At 41.3% G+C, this 21,695-nt stretch overlaps 1 protein-coding gene across 1 annotated transcript in view; it reads left to right on the top strand.

The window, feature by feature from the left end:
* The window catches only part of KIRREL3 (kirre like nephrin family adhesion molecule 3), a 781,784-nt gene that overhangs the window by 609,829 nt on the left and 150,260 nt on the right, over positions 1-21,695 (top strand). Inside the window, exon 4 of the mRNA XM_069080881.1 lies at positions 21,333-21,482. Within this exon, the coding sequence (XP_068936982.1) occupies positions 21,333-21,482 (150 nt within the window). The remainder of the gene's footprint in view (positions 1-21,332; positions 21,483-21,695) is intronic.

The raw sequence follows: 21,695 nt of genomic DNA, 5'->3' as shown, positions 1-21,695 counted from the left end.
TAAATGTGGGGCCAGATAACTTCAGTCTAAGACTTACTATATAACCTTGCCTTGGTGATGTATTGATAGTTCCCTTTCAAATTCACTTCTCCCAATATACTTTATACTTCTGTAATAGTTCCTATCTCCAATAATACTTTAAAACCCACTTAGGTCACTCATAACTTAGATATTGTGTGACTTTGAGCAACTCACTTTCCCCATGGTAGCCTCAATTTCCTCATCTGAGGGTTCTGGATTGTATCATCGCGATGGTACTTTCTAGCTCAAAATCAAGGATTCCCAAAAGGTAATCATGGCCAAATGAAAATAATAGAAGAAGAAGTACAGGCTTGAATCCTGCCTCCAACATTTGCTAGAAATGTGAGTCTCAGTTTCCACATCTGAAAGATGATGCCTCTTGCATCTATCGACATCACATAGCTACTGTGAAATACAATAGAAATATTAGTTATTATTATTATCCTCTGATGTCCAAAGTCAGATATGGTTTGCCCTTCTTTAGTTTCTAGCACTTTTACCCATTCTGAGGCTATCATGCAAGCCTGTAAGATAACACTAACAAGTAACAATCTTACACAACAGAGACAGTATGGAACAGAAAGAGTAAGAAGAACTGAGTTCAAATCCTCACTCTGCTAATTGCTACCCGTGTGATTTTAGGCAAGTCACAACAATTCCCTAGACCTTGGTTTCCTTGTCTATGAAATGAGGGAGCTGGAAAAAGTGACCTCTGAAGGACCATCTAGCTCTCAATCCATGATCCTATGAGCAGGAGGCATTATTTTATTTCTATTTGTATTTGTAAATACCTCACTGATGTTTAAATTATGCATCAGATTCCGGTACAACCAACTGTTGTTGTTTTTCAGTCATGTTCAACCCTTCGTGACCCCATTTGGGATTTTCTTGGCAAAGATGCTGACTGGAGTGGTTTGCCAGTTCCTTTTCCAGCTTATTTGACAGATGAGGAAACTGAGGCAAACAGGGTGAAGTGACTTCCCCAGCATTACAAAGCTAGTAAGTGACTAAGGCCAGATTTGAACTCAGGAAGATGAGGCAGCCTGACTTCAGGCCTGGCACTCTAGCTACTGGGCCATCTTGCTGCCCTTCAAAGTATGCATACAAGCTATTGAAATGCTTTCTAGATGGTCCTCATGTGTAAGGAAGAAGGGTATATATGCTACCTCTCCTCCATCCTTTGAGACTCAGTATAGGGGATGTAGAATTCCCCTTCTGAAGACCAAAGATCTGGGTTCTCACTCCATGATGGTGTCTGATTTTCTGCATATTCTGGGCCAAATCATTTACCAGGTTTGTGTTCTACTCTTTTCCATCACTCCCTTCCTCCCTTGCAGGAACAGCTGTTAGGTTGTCTGCAAAAAAACACTCCTGCTCAGGGAAGGAGAGGGAGAGAACTACAAGGTTACTTCTGACATCCCCACCCCCTAGGTCTGGATATTATTAACACTCCGGACAGTTGTAACCTCCCCTCCACCTGCTGTTGGAGCAAGCACTCAGCTAGCCTGCCAAGTAAGAGAAAGATGAAGCGGGGATTGTCTGCATTCATAGGATTTTAGATCTAGAGTTGGAAAGAAACTCAGGGGCCATCTGGTCCAACCCCCTCATTTTATAGAGGAGGAAACTGAGACCCCAGGAGCATAAACAGCCTGCCCAACGTCAAACAGCGAGCAAGATTTGAACCAAGTTCCTCGGACTGGAAAGAGTCAGTACTCTTTTCCTGGTCCACATCACTCCTCTTTCTTTCCAAGTTTCTGTTGATCTGATCTCAAAGATTGGCTGGGGAGTTGTTTGTCCATTTTTGAAGAGGACCCGTGACATCATGAGCAATGTCTTGACTTGTGCATGAATAAGACTTAAATGAGGCAGAGTTGTGCACCGTCTTCAGTTTCATTCTCTCTTCCTGAGTCATTGAAGTCCAGGGGTAGGACAAAATCAAGATGACTGACCATGACCTAGGATGCAGTGGAAGAGCTTGGCATCTTTGATGCCCGACCAAGCTCTCCACAATGCTTTCATGGCCATTGGAGCCAATTGTTCTCATCTGCCCATTCCACGGAGGAAGGTCTTCACATGCTTGGGGTGGACATCCCCCTAACTCACTGACAGGTTTGAGGCCTGTCAGTTCTAAAGCCTAGAGCTGCAGGGAAGATTTCCAGTACATCTTCTTCCCACAACCAGCCAACCAGTTCAGACTGTGACTGAGCTAGAATACTGACCACCTCCCATTCCCACCATATCCTCTCCATTTCTGTGCCTTGTCACCTTTGCACTGGCCATCCCTCAGGCCTGGGATGGGTTCCCTCCATCCATCTGCACTCCCCAGGAGTCTTCTTCTAAAATAGATTAATCTGGGGCAGCTAGGTAGTGCAGTGAATAGAGCACTGATTCTGGAGTCAGGAGAACCTGAGTTCAAATCCAGCCTTAGTCACCTAACACAAGCACAAAACTAGCTGTGTGACCTTGGGGAGGTTACTTACCCCGAACTGCCCTACCTTCCCCCCTCCAAAAAGCAAAAAAATAAATTAAAATAGATTAATCTTCAACATTATAATGATCCAAGGCAATCCCAAAGGACTAATGATGAAGCATATTACCTACCTGCAGAGAAAAAACTGATATGATTGAATATAGACTGAAACATGCTATTTTCACTTTTTCTTTCATTTCTTTTAATCAAGTCTTCCTGTACAAAATGACTAATATGGAAATGTTTTACATATTTGCACATGTATAACCTATATCTGATTGTTTGCCATCTGGGGGGGGGGGAATGATAGAATTTGGAACTTAAAACTTTAAATGAAATGTTTTAAAACAGAAAAAATAGATTAATCTTTATTAATAACAACAATTAGCATTTTTGTAGTGCTTTAAACTTTGCAAAGTGCTTTACAAACATCATCTCACTTGATTCTCATAACCACCCTGGGAGGCAGGTGATAATGTTATTCCTATTTACAGTTGAGGAAGTTGAGGCCGATAGAGGTTTTAAGTGACTTGCCACGGTTCAGGTACTAGAGAGTGTTTGAGTGTGCTTTTGAACTCAAGTCTCCCTGAATCCAGGACCCAGGCTCTATCCATTGTCACTTAGCTACCACAAGAGCTATTCTGACACCACCATTGAATTCATTCTGACCCCTCTAGCTCTGGTGGCTGAGAGGAGGAGGAGAAAAAAATCTATATATTCACAGAATAGGCCAACCTTTGAGGAAAATATGGTGGCCAGAATATGTCCCAGTGGTTCAGCAGGCACAACAATGCCAGGGGAAGTCAGAATGCCATTGGGCCTTAACATCTTCATCTGAAAATTAAAAGGTTGAATAAGGTTTTTCTACATCTGCATCTAACATTCTATGGATCTATGATTCAGTGATGAATAAAATCAGTGAAGAAGCAAGGATTATAGGGCTGCTGGGGAGAGGTGATGGAAATGAATGGAGAAAGTAAGAGCAAAGGTGGAGAGAGAAAGAGCATAGAGGAGATTCCAAGGTTCCAGACTGTTCGGCCCTGGCCTCACCATCCTGAACTTCAGTGGTTGTCACAGTGGTGAGCCTGGCATGGAGGTGACTTTTCCTTGAAAGGTCTGGGCCATTTGACCCCCTAGCAAGCTCAACATAAGGTGAACTGCCTTTGCCCTCTCCAAAGTTTATATGTCACCATCTAAATGTGGGACCTTCTGCATTTAAAATGCTTTAATTGAAGATGGTGGGGACATCCTAGAGCCAGATGGAGACAGACTTTAAAATGCTAATGTATGCTGTGTATTCCTGAAAGGGAGAGAAGGTGAAAGAGATAAGGACCTAGGCTACAAGGGGATGGCCCACTCCTTCCCTGGGGCCATCTGGGCAGACATGGGGAGAGACGCTGTGAGAAGCTGAGGGCTTTTGAGGGGGAAAAAATAACAGAGGAAGAGAAGCCGGAAGGATTCAGAGAGAGAGAGAGATAGTCAAACAGCTGGCTAGAAGAAGCTGTGACTAAGTTGGATGGAGGAGTGAGAGAGACAGAGAAAGAAGAGGGGAGTGAATAGGAGAGAGAAAAAGAAGTGAGAAAAGGAGGGAAAGAGAGGAAGAAGAAGGGAGAGAGAAGGGGGGAGAGGGAGGGAGAGGGAAGGAGGGAGAGAGAAATAGAGAGCAAAAATGAGGGACAGAAGGGAGAGAGGAGAACAGAGAGACTAAGATAGAAAGAGACAGAGAATGAGGAGAGAAAGAGAGGGAGAGCGACAGGAGAGAGACAGAGACACAGAGAGACAGAGAGACACAGAGAGAGAGATGGAGAATACAGGATGAGCATATCCGAAGAGAAGAATTGGGAGGGACATAATTGGTTCTCCTAATGTATCTGTTTCTACCACAAAATTACTAATTAGTATGACCTTGGGCAAATCACTTAACCTGCTGAACCTCAGTTTTGTCATCTGTAAAACAAAAGGGTTGAACTAAATGATATCTAAGGTCGCTTCTGGTTCTAAAGCCTAAGACTCCAGTGGTTCTGTGACATTCCCAGCCTTACTGACACCATAGCTTTTCATAGCACTGTGTACTAGGCCTGGAATTCCCACCACTGGAGACATTTCCCTGGGTTGGAAGATGGAATTTGGATTATTGCCTCTAGAAAGCCACAGTTAAGATCAATTAATCAATCAACCAAAAAAAATGGCCTTATGTTACCTGGGAAGGGAAAATCCAAAGTCCTAGACTAGGCAGCACAGTAAATAAAATGCTTGGACATATCTGAATTCAATTTAGCCTCACATACTTATTAATCATGTGACCCTGAGCAAGTCACTTAACTGCTGTCTGCCTCAGTTTCCTCATCTGTAAAAGGAGGAAAATGATAGCTCCTACTTCCTAGGGTTTCTGTGAGGATCAAATGAGATAGCACTTGTAAATCACTTTGTAAACCTTAAAGAGTTATATAATTGCCAGCTATTGTTATTATTATTATTATTCATTGGAAAACAGAGAGCAGGGCCCTGAAAGGATAGGAATATGGATTTAATGGGACCAGGCATGGCTTGCCAAGGAGAATAGGTCTAGGGGGGGGCACCAGAGTAGGAGATCTAGAGGTCAGAGAAGAGATGTAATGGAAGCGGCCCTATGAAAGGGCCTCAAGGGAAGAGCTCCAGGGCAGCACGGTGAAAGAGAGCCCTCTGGTGGCCGGTCAGCCAGAGACTGGTTTTGGCCACTTCACAACTTCGGCTGGACAGTGCTGGCTCTGGCCAAAGTGTCAAGGACACACACATGCCATATTCTGACTCCATATGCCTCCTTCCAAGCTTACTTGGAAAGGGGCTGTGCTCAGACATGGAAGGTTGTGGATGAAAAGGCAGGAAAAAAATCAACCCCCTCAGAGACAACAGGAAAGAGTGATATGGTATGATATGAACAGACTGGTTCTTTGGATTGCCCAATGCTCCCGCCACATGTGACCACTGACCTTCATGCTTGGTCCATCTACAACTCCTGGACTGCCTCCCCTGAAACTCTGCACCATTTCTACCTCTTTTTTAAGGGGCAGTTCAAATGGCACCAGGCCTTCCCTGGAATCTCCCAGCCAGAAGTAATTCTTCCTTCTCTGAACTCACAAAGTACTATGTACCACCTCATTGCACTTCCATAGCCCACTATGTACTGGTTTCTTGTGTAGTTGTCTTATCTCCCCTACTAGAATGAAGCCATATTATTACAGATCCTTGTAGAGGAAGCAGAGTTGGTCTTTGCTCAACCTCAAGTAATAATTAACAGACCCAGGGGGCATAAATAAGCCTGGGGAAAGGACACTATTCAAGTCAAAAGTTCAAGGTCAGTGCTAATAACAATAAATAGTAATGATGATAATAGCTAGGTAGGAAAACATCCTGAGAGACAAGAGTCCCAAATATAGAGAGGAGATGATGGAAAGAAGTATGTGTATAAGGAGAGGAGGAGAGAGAAGGAAGTGGGGCAATGGAGAGAGTACTCACAAACATGGTCAAGAAAATACTAGGGGATGGGGGATTTGCAGGCCCTGGATCAGAGGGACAATACCACCCCCTGGGGTGTTGGAACAGTCTGGGGGGCATAAGTAGCCTTGGGTGCAATTGGGGAAGCATTGATTAAAAATAGGGGGGGGCGTGGAAGTGTAAAGAAAGAGTTCTTTTTTAAAGTACATGTTTCATCTGTTAGTTAACAGGTTAAAGTCATAGTGATTACATTATTTTCCAAATAAACACACAAAATGCAAGTTATAACCAAACAGTGGTCAAATCCAGCAACAGGTCTTAACAAGTGTTAGCAGGCGAGCATGTCATTCATTATTGAGAAGTCCAGGATGTATAAGCAGGAATATGTGCATGTAATGACCTGTTTACAATATGATACTATACAGTTATATGACGTGATATTACATCATCAAAGTTTCAATGCAGAAAAAACCAACAAATATACAATAAATTAAATTTTAAGATGCATCATTTTTTAAAGATATATTTTATATTTTTTTAATGACAAGTTTCAAAAAAAAAAACACTAAAGGGTTAAAGAAAGTAGATTTCCAGGGGGGCACTGAGCAATTTTTTTTAAGAGGTCAGTAGGCCAGATAAGTTTGGGAACCTCTGCTCTGGCTGATTGACAGTTTGTTTTATACAAGGACTCATCAGAGACAGTCTGTGGCAGATTGTGCTGGAAATACCCTTCCTTATCAATTAGCGAAGGCCATGTTGCTGCAGGCTCAGACATGTAGGGTGGGGGGAAAGGATGTCACCTTTGTGACCTCTGACCAACTCAAGTGCTTAGCAGGAAAAATTCAACATCTGATGAATGAATGAACTTATAAAATGAACAACCAACTTTAAAATATTTTCCCAAGCCATATGTTCTCCCTCTATCAGGCCCTGTGTATTTCCTGGATTTTGTCACAGGTTGTAATTCCCAGATGCATCTCACCAAATACAGTGAAACTCTTACCACTGGCACTAGAGGATGGGGCTAAGTGTGCCTTATATCATAACGGTGTCATTTCACCTTTCACCACCACCCTCTGCCCCGCTGGTTGAGGGTTAGAGACATGAACTCCAAAACTTCCATTTAAGAGAGAGCTGTGCTCAGAACACCACATTTCCCACCTGGCTGAACTACTCTGAGCTTTCTCTAACTTTTCCATCATGCCTCCATGTCAGGGCCCTCCACTCCCTTTTTTCAACCTTTTCTATGCTGTTTTCTCTCATCAGATTCTAAGTTCCTCAACTGTCTTTCTTTTTTCATATTTACATACCCCACTCTTAACACAGGGCCTGGTACATCATAGGCCTTTAACAAATGTTTATTGACTGACTGACTCTGTTGTTGTTTGTCCTTTGTTCTGGAAGAGGACCGATGACATCACACAGTGATGACTTGCTCATGAATTGGATTTAAGTGAGGTTTTGGTTTTGGGAATTCTTTTAAGGGGACATCATTTGACCCAAAATAGATCAAAATCCATGTGATAAGGAGTCATTATGACAATGTTTGAGTCTCCAAGATAATTGCCAAAAAAAGGCAAACTTAGGTTTTGTTTAGAAGATGGAGAAACTGAGGCATTCACTGGGCAGCAACTTCACAGAAAATCAGAACATGAGAGCATTAATTTTTAATCCAAGAGATACTCCTGACCTTTTCTCTGTCTGTAATACCCAGCTAGCCACTCCCCAGTATAATATCTATGATCCTAAAGTGCTCTAAGGTTTTCAAAGCCTTTTACGTAGTTATTTGCTTCACTGGATCTTATAATGCAGTGAGTTAAAAGTTCTATTAATTTTTCCATTTGATAGCCACAAAAGCCAAGACTATCAGAGCTTATAACTTGCCCAGTGTCCCACACCTAGTAAGTAAAGTAAGTGTTAGAGACAGGATTTGAACTCAGGTCCTCCTGATTTCAAGTCCAGTGCTCTCTCTATTTTGCTACCTAGCTGACTCTACTTACTGCTGATTTATGGGGCCAACATTGATGCCCTGTTGGAGTAGTCCTCTGTTCACCTTGCTTACCTTGTCTGACTTGGGCAACGTGCCAGATCCCTGCAACCCTGTGACTCAAGCTGTTTCTCATACCCTCTGACTATATGTCCCCAGCATCTGTGCCTGAGGGGCTTGATTCAGCTAAACAATTCAATAAGCATTCATTAAAAACCTAATATGTACGAAGCACTGGGAATATAAAGCTTAAAGAAGAATGTAATCCCTGTCCACAAGGAGTTTACAATTTAATAAAGGAGATATGACATGAGAAATTTAGAAATATACATAATAAAGGCATATCTCCAAGGCTCCAAGATCATTTGAAGAGGGAGGGATCATTTCATACGAGGAGGTCAGGAAAGGCTTCATGAAAGATGGGACCCCTGAGCTAGGCCTGGAAGTAAGAGAAGCCACAGGCATCTACCCTGTGCCAAGTGCTGTGCTAGGGGCATTAGGGACACTGCATAAAGAATAAGTCATTCCTGTGCTCAGTGGATGTGCATTCTATTGGGGGACATTTCAATAGAGAGAGGATGCCTATAGAATAAGCATAAGGTAGTTTGGGAAGGAGGGGGATGAGAAAAGACGTCATGTAGAAGGCTTGACATGAGTCATGAAAAAAGTAAGAGATTCTGAGAGGCAGAGACAAAGAGAAATTCCTCCCATGAGGCATGGTAGACAGCCAGTTCAAAGACGGAAGCAGGAATGGAGTGGTGTGTCAGGAACAGCAAGAAAGCTAGTTTGGCTGGATCCTAGAGTATAGGAAGGGATCCAAAATCAGCTCTTCTGTTTGTAGAGGATTTTAAAAGCTAAACAGAAGAGCTGATTTTGGTTCTTAGAAGCAATAGGGAGCCAGTGGAGTTTATTGAGGAGGGGAATGAAAAGCATTTAAATAAGTAGAGGAGAGGAGGGAACGTGTTCCTGCCCAAAAGAGGGAGAATATAGAATGAAATGAGAAATTGTGGTAGTTCCATCTGAATAGCAAGTAGAATGGAATGACTAAGGAGGAGTAATAGAAAAGAATGGTCCCTCTGTCACCTCTTCCCATCAGGCTCTTTTCACCATCGCACTCCTCATAACAAACCTGAAATCACAGAAAAGCTCAATTCCAGATCGCTCACGAAGAGGAGTATTTTGTTTTGGTCTTGGGGCGGGGGGGTCAAGGAAGGCTCTTCTCACTAAATCATTTAATCCCAATAACTCCCTTTCTCCTTTTTGCCATCATTTTCCTAATCTATACAGAACCAGCTGGTGCTCTAAGTCAGGTTTCTGTCCCCAGATATATAGCTCAGCAAGGAGCCCGGTATTCAGGATGTATAAATGGTTTTAAGGGCAGGGACAGAGAATAGAACTCTTGGTAGGAGGGAGGGAAAGTATAATGCATAATTACAAGATGGGAGAATCATAGCTAGGTGAGAGTTCCTCTGAAAAAAAGACCTGGAGTTTCTAATAGACCAGAAGTTTAATAAGACAACTGGTCAACCCTGGGGTGAGCCAGCTGAGTGACATAGTGATTAGAGTACTAGCCTGGGAATCAGAAAGACCCGAGTTCAAGTGCTGTCTCATTTGTTCAATAAATAATAACCAAGCTAGTACAGAAATATACTTTGTATAACTTTACATGTATAATGAGTATCCTGTTGCTTGCCTTCCCAATGGGTGAGAGAAGAGCTGTAGGGAGAGAGAGAATTTGGAACTGAAAATTTTTTAAATGAATGTTTTAAAATAAAATAAGATTAAAGAAATAAATAATAGCCATGTGAACCTGGGCAAGTCACTAAACGATATACAAGCAGGTAAATTCCAAGTACAGACTATGTAGTCTTGTAATTCTATTCTATTTAATACCACTTAACATAATAAAGAGACTTTTTTCAGTCACTCTCAGCTTTACTTTCTAATCCTAAGAATAGCCCCTCTACTATTATTGAGCATTTTACGTACATTAATATTTAATTCTCAAAAGATGCAAGGTAGTAAAAGTATTAATAACTCCATTTTATAGTTAAGAAAACTGTGGCTCAGAGGGGTTAAATGGCTGGCCAAGGTCATTCGACTAGTAAGTGACCGCATACACGCTCAAATGCAGTACTAATCTGAAGTTCAGTGCTTTTCCCACAGCACCCTGTTTCTTTCCTCAGTTTCTCCAGACACTACCCTCAAGTTCCAGAAACATTCTTCTCTAATGATGACAAAGCCATAGTATGTTCCTAATAGCCCAACCCCTAGAAAATCTCTATGATGGCTGAATTCATCCTCCTGTTTCCTGAACATTCTCTGTCTACCTGGACAAGTTCCCTTTCCTATTTTAAATCCTTCTCTTGTCTGAAAAGTTAATAGCTGCTTCTTGATAGCTCTCCTACAACAATGTAACCCTACAACAAAGATCTCATTGCAGTGTCACTCCAATCCTTTGAAGCAGGTAGGTGGTGCAATGAATAGAGGGCTGGGCCTGAAATCAGGGAGGTCTGAGTTCAAATCCAGCCTCAAACATGTACTCTGTGACCCTGGGCAAGTCACTTGATTTCTATCTGCCTCAGTTTCCGCAATTGTAAAACAGGGATAATAAATAGCACCTACCTCAAAGGATTGTTGTGAAGATCACATGAGATAATATTTACAAAATGCTTAGCACATTTCCTGGCACATATTAGGTGCCTAATAAATGTTTATTCCCTTTTGCCTTCCCTTCTTTTTCTAAAACAGACACTACTCACCACAACCCCACTTTTCTGATCTTTACTAAAACTTCCTAAGCTACTTTTGTTATTTCCTCTCTTCCCTACTCCCATAATGCACCACTCAGACATTCACTGACACTGTGTTAACATACCCTGCTTATTAAACAATTTTTGCTTAGTACAAACATAACAATAAAACCCACATTTCCACCATGATTCTCCCTATCCCAGATGCACATGGATACTGCCAGATCCACATATATTTGGGGTGTGAGGTTTTGCCTTATTAGCATAGGTCTAGGTATTGTAGGTTATCTAAAAGAAGTTTTGAAGCAAATCAATGAAAATGAAACCATTAGGGAATGATCCACAATAGTATTACCAAGATTAAGGACCCAAAAAATGTGGAACAGACAGTAAGTGCTATAGGAATTCAGTTCAAATCAAAGAACCTAAAAGTTATAAGGGTTTTATAAAAAGCATCTAGGCCAAACTTTAAGTCAGTATACAAATGTCATCCACAACATCCCTAAAAAGTAGCCTGATATTCTTGACAGGTGACATGGAAGCAAAGTCTTAATGGAGAAGGTGGAATTGCATTTGGATCTGGAAAGATGAGTAGGATTTGGATGAGAAGAGGGGGTGTGAGAAGTGATGAGGAAATGTAGCCAGACAGCAGGTTTTTTAAATAATGACCTTGGAGTTTTAGTGGACTACAAGTGTAGTGTGGTAGGATGATACTGACAGCCCAGAAAAGCTCCACTTTGCTCTGGTCAAACTACATAGAGAGCATGGGATTCAATTCTAGGCAGTTTGGGAAAGGATATTGGTAATCTGGAGATGATCCTGAGGAAAGAAATCAGTAGGGGGAAGGGCTTTGAGTTCTTGTCATATGAAAATCACCTGAAGGAATGAGGGATGTTTAGCCTAGAGAAAACTGAGTGGGGACATGACAGCTCTAAAACTTTAAACATTTGAAGGGCTCTCTTGAGGAAGAAGGATTAATTGTACTTTACTTGTCCCCAGAAGACAAAATAAGGAGAAAATAATGGAAAGTGCAAAGAGTTAAATTTCAGTGAGTTAAGTAAAAATTTCCTAACAAGTAGACATGTCCCATAGAAGGATGGAAGATAATGGGTTCCCCCTCCTTATAGATCTTCAGAAAGAAGCTGGATGGGTATTTATTGGGTAAATTATAACAGGGATTCCTTTTAGGTTTGGGTTGTACTAGATGGCTATGGAGGTTCCTTCCAATTTGAAAATCCTTAGATTCTAAGATTTTATTGTGGTCCCAGAGGTAGTAAACATCTGAGAAGGGATTCAAATGTGGGTGAGTCAAAGCCCAAGTCTCCATTCACTTCCCCATGGTGCCTCTCTACAAAAAAAAAGAAAGAAGAGAGTCCAGGACAGATCCTTGGGGAAAACTCATAGTTAGATAGTGGGAAATGAATCGCAAATTAGCAAAGGAGACAGAAATCAGATGAAAACATTTAGGAGGAGAACCAGGAAAGATCAATGTCATAGAACTCATGAGAGTAAAAAGTGTCTTGGAGGAGGAAATAGTCAACAGAGGTAAGTTCTGCAAAAAGCTCAAGAAGACTAAGAACTAAGAAAAAGCTATCAAATTTAAAATAATTGGTATCATTGATAACCTTGGAAAAAGTAACCTCGGATGAACAGTGGGATTGGAAACTTGCATGGCAAAGTTTGGGAAATGAGTGGGAGGTGAGGACCTGGTCCTGGCTGACAGAGAGGTACAATTTAGCAATCCAAATGGAAATGTTCATTAGACAGGTGGAAATATAGAACAGAAGCCTCAGGATAAATCTCAAACAATCATGGGGATATTGAGAAAATGAATGAAAGGGATGTCTCTGTTCACAGTTATCCTTTCATGTTAACAAAGATTGAAATGTGGTGTTTAAAAGCAAATGAAATCTGATTGAAAAGGAAAACCATCAATAGAGCAGTAACTCAGAGAGGAAAGAATGATTTGTTGTAAATAATGTCCTTTTGTACCTTTTTTAAACTCCCCCATGCATTCATCTCCCTCGGAAACATCTTTCAATATAAAAATCATGTAGCATCAAATGAGATAACCAATGTAAGTACACTTAGGAATGCTTTTATGAGTCTTTACAAAGTATTCCTTTGGAAAATGTCTAATCCGATACTGACAGATCTCTTCTCCATCTTCCCCACTCCCTCAGGGTCCTGTTTATAGTTTAGGATGATCAGATGCCCATTCCCTTAATTTCAATGCCTAAGATCTCCCTTGATTTTTCATGCCAATGATGACCAGATACATTTGATTCTTCATCCCCTAATTCAGCTAAAGAGTCAGTGTGAGGTTCCCACTCCCAAACTTCTTCCTTCAAATTATCTAATATCATGGTTGGGAGGTCCCATTGCTTAGTTCCAGAGTCAGAACCCAAGTTTCCTGAATACAAACCCAGTGTCCATCGCTCACATTAAAAGAGTTTCTTGGAAGTTCATGGATCTAAGAGAAAAATTATTATTAAAATATATTCCTGCACCACCACCCCTACCTCATTCAGTCATTTTCAGTCATGTCCAATTCTTTGTGACCTCATTTGGGACTTTCTTGGTAAAGATACTGGAGTGGTTTGCCATTTCCATCTCCAGTTCATTTGACAGATGAGGAAACTGAAGCAAGCAGAGTTAAGTGACTTACCCAGAGTCACACATATATTAAGTGCCAGAGGCTAGATTTGAACTCAGGAAGAGAAGTCTTCCTGACTCTAGCCCTGTCATTCTATCCACTGCACCACCTAGCTGCCCACTGCCAGTAAGTCAAATTCATGACAGTGACAATCATGAAACATCTGGGGCTCCAGACCACAGATGCCTAGCAGAAAACCAGCAGACCTATCTAAGTTCCTAGACAGCTTTGCTCATCACTCAATCACAGATAGGTGAATCAGCCTTCACTGAATCAGTCAATAAACATTTACTAAGCACTTTAAAAAGAAAGGCAAAAACAGTCCCTGCTCTCAAAGAATATACATTCTATTGAGAGAAACAACATGTAAATAGCAAGATACATATGAGATATAGAAGTGGAATAGAGAGATAGGGGGTATAAATGGCAGAGCAAGGGATAGCAATCACTTAAGTGGTCCAGTTAGAGTCTGTTCTCAGAACTGCCCTTTCCATTGGAGGCAGTTAGCCTAGACTTCCAATTACCAACAGCAAGGACCCCTCTGACACTGGTCATCTGATAGGTCATCTTTCTCAACCTTTCTGAAAGAGGCTATTACAGAGCATGAACTCTGTCATCACACATCTCGATCCCCCACACAGAACCTTGTGTTCTGGGAAATTTTCTTCCTGAAATATCTTCTTCTTGCTCCTCCCCCCCCCCACCCCCAGACACATCCTGTTCTTGTGTCCCTAAGAAAACTGAGATTCCACTGCTCTGTGACTGTCTGTGGGGGGAGGGAAGGAACTAGAGAAATTGTCTCAGATTATCTGATTACTTCAAAGTGGTGGCAACTTTTCAGAACTGGTCCCAGACTGGAATCCTACCTAAGCCTCTCCTCTCTCCTCTCAAAGGATGAAACCCAGGAAGAAAACAATAGTCTCTTACACACAACCATCAATGCTATCTCTACCACTATCTTCCTCCAACACCCTCCATATCCTCACCCAGCAAGCATCACATATTCCTTAAGCTAAAGAAAAGGAAGCAGTGGGAGGGGAGGGAAACTGGCTCATCTCTGATGGCAATTAACCAACACCATTCCTCCGTAATGGACATTTTCAGAGGGTGTGGACATCACTTTGCTTTGTGCCTTCTCATTACAACTCCCGCAGCTCCCAGCTGACAACGTGATAATTCTCTCTGATAACACAATCTTTGGCGGTTATTGCTGTAGCCTGACACTGTCCATCTTGCTCAAACTGCCTTGAGAGTTATTGAAATTAATGAGTGAGCTATGGAATCATGATTAGGATGATGAGGAAAGGGAATGAAAAAAGAATAATTCCATTCTTCTGTCTTTTCTGTTGTTCTCCTTTGCCTCCCCTCCCCACTGTCTAGTTCTCTTTTCTGGTTTGTCTGTCTTTCTTCATCTGTCTATCACTAATTTCTTCTCTCTCTCTCTCACTCTCTCTCTCTCTCTCTCTCTCTCTCTCTCTCTCTCTCTCTCTCTCTCTCTCCTCTCACCAAAAGCATTGTCACATTATAAACCTGAACTTGAAGAGACAGAAGAATTTGAGAAAAAAACTACCACATGCAGCTGATTAAAATGTCCTATGAAATCTAATTTGTAAAGCTTAAATCAGAATAAAAAGTGTTACTCCCAACATTCAAGGCCAATTTGATTTTTAATGAGACTCCTCAGAAACCCAGCCAAAACTGCATCAGGTTGGGAACTCAGCCACCCTTCTGTCTTCTGTAAACCCATTTAATATTAACAATGATAAGAATAATAAAAATAGTGGCTAGTATTGATATAAAGTCTATTATGTGCTAGACACTGTGCTAAGAGCTTTTTATATATCTTATTCGATTTTCACACCACCCCTGGGAGGTAAGTACTATTATTATCTCCATTTTACAATGGAGGAAACTAAGGCAAACAGGGGTTAAATGATTGGCCCAAGGTCACATAGCTAATCATAGCAACAACAGTAATAATAGCTAACATTTATATAATGTTTTCTATGTGCCAGGCACTCCACTAAGCACTTTATAATTGTCTCGTCTCATCTTCACAATAAACCTGAAAATAGGTGCTCTTATTTTCCCCATTTTACAGATGAAGAAACTGAGGCAAGTAGCAGTTAAGCTCCTTGTCCATGGTCACACAGCTAATAAGCCCCTGAGGCTGGCTTTGAAGTCAGGTCTTCCTGACTTCAGACCTAGCTCCATTGCACCAGTCCTTTTCTACTCTTTTGGATAATCAGTCCTTTCACTACCACTACTAATCTCCAGCTCCCTTCTGGTATTCTCCACTGCTTTTCTCCCTTCTCAAGATTGCCTGTTGTGCATATTCTAGGTGCTGCAAGAGGAATATCATAGTGTCAGGATGGCCTGATGCCATGGGACACTCCCTCAGTAACTCAGTAATAATACAGACATTTCTTGGAATGGAAGGGAAGGAGGAGAACAGAAGTAATCATAGAAGCCAGACACAGTGATGCTAACAACTCACATTTTTGCTTCTCTTCATATTATCCTGGTATCAAGGTATCTAGGTGGTACAGTAAACAGAGCACCGGCCCTGGAGTCAGGAGGACCTTCCTTCAAATCCAGCCTCCAACACTTGACACGTATTGTCTGTGTGACCTTGGGCAAGTCACTTAATCCCAACTGCCTTGCCTTCCCCCATCCAAAAAAAAAAAAACATTATCCTGGCATCATAGAAAGACCCCTGGCCTTGGAGTCAAGACCTGGATGCACGTATTGGTTTCATCGCTTACCAGTGTGAGGAGACTTTGAGGAAGTCATTAAATCACTGATCCTCACTTTCCTCATTTGTCAAATTGGTAGAATAACCCCTGCTCTGCTCTTATCATATAGTTGTTGGGAGGCTCAAATAACACAATGTATGCAAAACACTTTGTAGCCATAAAATACTATGTAAGTATGAGGACTTATTATCTTGTGTACTTATTAATTGCCTACTATTTGCCAGACTAAGCATTTATGATTATTATATGACTGTACCTGTACGATAAGTATTTCTCTCATTAAAGTGTAAAGTCCCAGAGGTTGTCAATTTCTCTTCCTTCTTCTGTGACTCCATACAAAAGCTGCACACAGAGGTTGCCACAGAATATTTTTGAGCCACTAACTGTTTAGAAGGACTTCAAGTGGTCACAGGAGGTTCGGGTAGTGTGAGAGTGAAGAGAAAGACCAGATAATATTCCTCCCTAATACACCTGTACATTTTTGAGAATACCATCAGTAGAGATATGGCTTACCACTGCCTACAAAGCCCCTCCTGCCCCAGTTCTCGTAGTAACTGGACTGGCTGCCATGCCACCAAGGCATTCTCCAGGGCTACCAGTGTTAAGCCTGCCTTCCTTCCATTGGCCATGTACCACTTCCATTTGAGAACGTCTCTCTAGTGCCAGTCCTGCACACCGAGGTGAAACACAATTCCCAGTACTCCTAAATTCATGATGTAGTAAGTTGCCCATCCATCCCAGGAGATGTTCAAAGCAATAGCTGCATGACCACTTACTGGGGATGCTTTGGAGGTCATTTCCAAGATCATAGGATAATAAATAGTATTCATTGCAAGCCCTCATGAGGCTTATAATCTAGTCAAGTAAACATGACAAATGTGAAAATAAGCGCAATTTATAATAAGTACCTTGGAGAGGTGCAAACAAAGTATTTTCTGATGTCTGAAGACGGAAATGTTGCTTACTGACTTGGTGGGAGGAGGATCAAAAAAGAAGTGGTATTGGAGCTGGAATTTCAAGGATGGATAAGAACTCAATAAGCAGGTGAAGAAGAAAAGCCCAGTCAGGAGGAGGGTGTTGTAGGCACAGGGAACAGCATGAACAAATATATAGAGGCAGAAAAATGAAAAACATGTTGGGGGAACAATAGTCTATCCAGTGTGGCTGGAGAATAAAGCATGTAGAGGAAAATTGTGTCAAATAAGGCTAGAAGAATAAGAAATGCCTTTGATGAGTTCGGGTCAGTAGAGCCAGATGGATCACATCCTCAGGTACTGAAAAAATTGGCAGATTGGCTAAACCATTCTCAGTGATCTTGGAAAGATCATGAAACAAGGGTCAGGTACCACAGGGCTGGAAAAGGGCAAGTGTTGTCCTGATTTTCAAAACAAAAACAGGGAGCAGGGGGAGGGGAGAGAAAATGGACTCTCCAAATAATAGACCAGTGAGGTTTACTTCAATTCTTGTCAAAATTCTAAAATGTATTTTTAAAGAAATTGTTAGTGTCCTCTAGGGGAATAAGTGACGATCACAAGGAGAACTAGATAAATATAATAAAAATGAAATTTAATAATCATTAAATTCTTACATTTGTTTTTAGAAAATCAACTTCAGAAATAAAAGATTGGGGAACCACTGTGGCTAGACAGAAGTTTGGAAAAGATTTGGGTGTTTTATTGAACTGTAGGTGCAGTATGAGTCAGGAGTGTGTTATGGCAGCCAAAAAGATGCCATTGAGAAAGGAAAAGTGTTCAGGACTAGGGAAATAGTATGGATGCTGTGCTGGTCAGACCACATCTGGAAGACGGTACTCAGTTCTAAATGCCTCCTTATAGGAAGGTTATTAGAAATCTGGAAAAAGGCCAAAGAAGGGTGAACAGAAAAGAGAAGCGCCCAGAGTTCAGGCTATATGAGGATCAGTTGAAGGAAGTGGGGATGTTTAGCCCAGAGAACAGAAGCCTTAGAAAGGATATGATAGTTGTCTTCAATTTTTAGCAAGGCTGTCACAAGGATGAAGGAACATGTTTATTCTGCTTAGCCCCAGAGGGCAGAAATAGGAGCAACGGGTAAAAGTTAAAAAGAGCCAATTTTAGGTTTGATGTCATAACTGATATTTATATAGCATTGTACTGTTTGCAAAGAACTTTACACGCATCTCATTTGAGCCTCACAAAAACCCTGTGAAGTAAATTCTGCATAGATTATTTGAGAAGATGAGGAAAAAGTGAGACGAAAAGGGAGGGTAAGTGATGGACCAGTGATAATTCACCTACTAACTATCAGAGGTGGGTTTTAAACCGCGTCTAACTGACAGGCCCAGCACTCTAACCAGCGGACCATCCTGCCTCTTTGTAAGGAAAAACATCATAAGAATTGGAGCTATTCAAAAGTCTAATGGGCTTCCTTGAAAGGCTGTAGTTTTCCCCTTACTAGAAGCCCTCAAACAAAGGCTGCCAGAGCACAGCGTAAAAGGAATCTTCATTCAGGTATAAGTTAACCTAGATGGCATCTGAGGTCCTTTCCAATTCAGATTTTATGATACTGTGAAAAGTAGCACAGTACCAGATTGGTTAGGGCCTTGGAATCCAGGCAAAGGAATTTAAACTTTATAGTCAATAGGGAACAACTTGAGATTTTTGAGCAAAAGAGTAATATGTCCTGATCTATGAATCTTCCTTAGAAGATTAGTCTGACAGAGATATGAAGGATGAATTGCAAAGAAAAAAAATAGAAGCAGGCAGGTCTACTGGGCAACTATTGCAGTAATCCAAGTGAGTGGTTCTGAAAGTCTGAATTAAGATGGTGGCAGCCAATAGAGAAAGAGTGATAGATTCAATACATATAATAGGAGTAAAATCAGCACCCACTTAGTAAATGATTGGATGTAAGAAATGAAGGACAGAGAAGAATCAAGGACACCAAGATTTTCAACAGGGGAGGCTGAGTGAATGGTGGTGCCCCTGACAAAAACAGTAATGCTAGAAAGATAAAGCAGTTTAGAGGGGGGGGAATAATAAATTGAGTTTTGAACATATTGGGTTTGAAGTGCTGGTAGACCATGGAGGTGAAAATGTCAATCTGGAGCTCGGAAGAGAGGTCAAAATAGGAAACAGAGTTTTGGGAGCCTCTGAATAGAAAAGGTAGTTGGAGCTGGGGGAGTTACTGAGATTGGCAGCTGAAGAAAAGAGGCTCAAACAAGAAAAGACTGTTGGCAAAGAAGCCACATTAAGGTGTGAAAAAGAGAATGAGGAGCCAGCAGAGGAGACAGGTAAAAAGAGAAGAAAGCCTGAGCCTGATTTGTAGCTGGGTAGAGAAAATTCAAGCCCCAATGTGAAAGGTGTCGAGATTCAGACTTATCTGTTGCTAGTGCCTCCTCTTTAAAAATCGTGTATTTATTTTGTATTTACTCATGTTTACACATAAGGTGATAAATCCAGATAAACCTCAGAGCCACATAATATGACCTTCTCATTTTACAGTTAAGAAACTTGACTCCTGGGGAGGCTAAATGACTGGCCCAAAGTCACACACATTCCGAAATAGGTCTCAATAGTGGAATTTGAATCCAAATCTTCTGATTCAAAAACCAGAGCTGTTTCTACCATATTGAACACTCCAATAGAATATAAGCACTTTGAGATCAGGGACTATTTTATTTTTGTCCCTTCAGTGCCTAGTATAGTGCCTGCCATAGTAAGCATTTAATAAATACTTAGCAATTTATTTATTATAGCTGCATAGATTCATTAGAGATAGTTTGGGGAGTCACATGTGTATATGTAATACCTGAAGCCATGAGAGTGGCTAAGATTTCAGAGAGACAGAGAGAAGGAAGGAAAGAGAGAGAGAGATGGAGACACAGAGAAACATAGAGAGAGGGAAACAGAGAGACATAGAGAGAAGGGGACAGAGAGAGAGACATAGACAGACAGACAGAAAGGTGGGTAGGAGTTTAAGGGGTGGAAAAGAGTCAGTAAAGGAGACAAGAAAGGGAATAATTGGAGAGATAAAAGAACCAAGATATTATAATGTCTCTGAAACAAGATTACAAGGGCATGACATAGAGAGAGTGAATGATGAGGAAGTGAAGGGCATTAAGCAAAGTCAACTCTTTCAAAAATAAGGATTGCCTAGAGAAAGAGAGAGATGGAATGATAGTTAGATGGAATAGGAGAGTCAAGGAAAAATATTTTCAGGATGGGGAAAACCTAAGAATGTTTATAAGCAAATGAGAAGTCAGTGGGGAACAATTAAAGATATACGGGGTGGGGAAGGCTGCTGGAGGAAAAGGAGGGGATGAGATCAAGGGCGCAGGTAGAAGGATTAGGTTTTAACAAAAGCAGGAGTACGCCTCCTGGCAGAGAGGTGATAGACTAATATGCAGGATGACGCACGTATTTTTGAACATGGCCAGTGTGAAAACTTATTTTGCTTGACTTTGCATACTTGTTATAAGGATTGTGTTTCTTTTTTGATGTTGTTTTCAGTGGGAGAGAGGGAGGGTGAGAAATAAAATATATGCTTGTTAATTGAAAAAATAAAATTTAATTTAAAAATCAAAAACAAGATTAGGAATAGCTCTTCCTGAAGGAAAAAGAGAAAAAAGGAGTGGATACATTTACTGAAGTTGAATATTTTAGAGGAATAGAAGAGAGGAGGAGTGTTCCTACTGGATTGTCTCAGTCTTTCCAATGAGGAAGCTAAATCATGTGCTCTAAGTGTGGAAGATGTGATGTAGTTGGGTATTTGAGGAAAGAGGAAAAGGTATGGAACAATTGTTAAATGAGATAAGAGTCAATAATAACAGAGTAAAATTTCCCAGCTACATTGAGAGTCCAGTTGAAGTTATATACCATAAATTTATATGTGAAGTCAATTCCATTCATGACTTCTGCCAGTGACACTCAGCTGCCCAAGAGCAGGAATGGAAAATAAGACTAATCCTTCTTCCACATGATAACTCTCTAATATTTTGAAAACGGCAATCATGTCCTTCTCCACCCCATCCCAGGCCCCAGTGCCTGCCCATCTTTTCTTTTCCTCTTCAGGCTAAATATCTACAATTCTCTCACCTGTTCCTCCCATAGCACCAGTTCCGGTCCTCTTAACATCTTGTCCCGCTTCTTTGGAACACACTTTAGGTTGTCCATGTCCCTCCTAAAACTCTAGCCTAGAACCAAACATAACCCAGATTTTCTGTTTCTTTTTTCCTCAGGTCAAGTATACTCCTTCAGCCAACAGCCCCAGGACCAAGTGGTGGTGTCAGGACAGCCAGTGACACTGCTCTGTGCCATCCCAGAGTACGATGGCTTTGTTCTCTGGATCAAAGATGGCCTGGCATTGGGTGTAGGCCGGGATCTCTCACGTAAGTGTGCCTGTATTTTCTGTGGGCTCCAGCTCAGCAGAGGAAATACACTATCCTTTCTCTGACCTGTCTACCTACTCACCGTGCCTATTACACAAATATCAATTATCCTCTGGGGGGGCTCATCAACTGTCATTGTTAGTGTAGGAAGGAAGGAAGGAAGGAAGGAAGGAAGGAAGGAAGGAAGGAAGGAAGGAAGGAAGGAAGGAAGGA

Source organism: Petaurus breviceps, unplaced genomic scaffold (assembly GCF_028583685.1).
Source record: "Petaurus breviceps papuanus isolate PSGF00001 unplaced genomic scaffold, PetGlider_PUasm1.0 91133, whole genome shotgun sequence".
Lineage (NCBI taxonomy): Eukaryota > Metazoa > Chordata > Mammalia > Diprotodontia > Petauridae > Petaurus > Petaurus breviceps.
The sequence above is the reverse complement of the archived record's forward strand: the minus strand, read 5'-3'. Positions and strand labels throughout refer to the sequence as shown.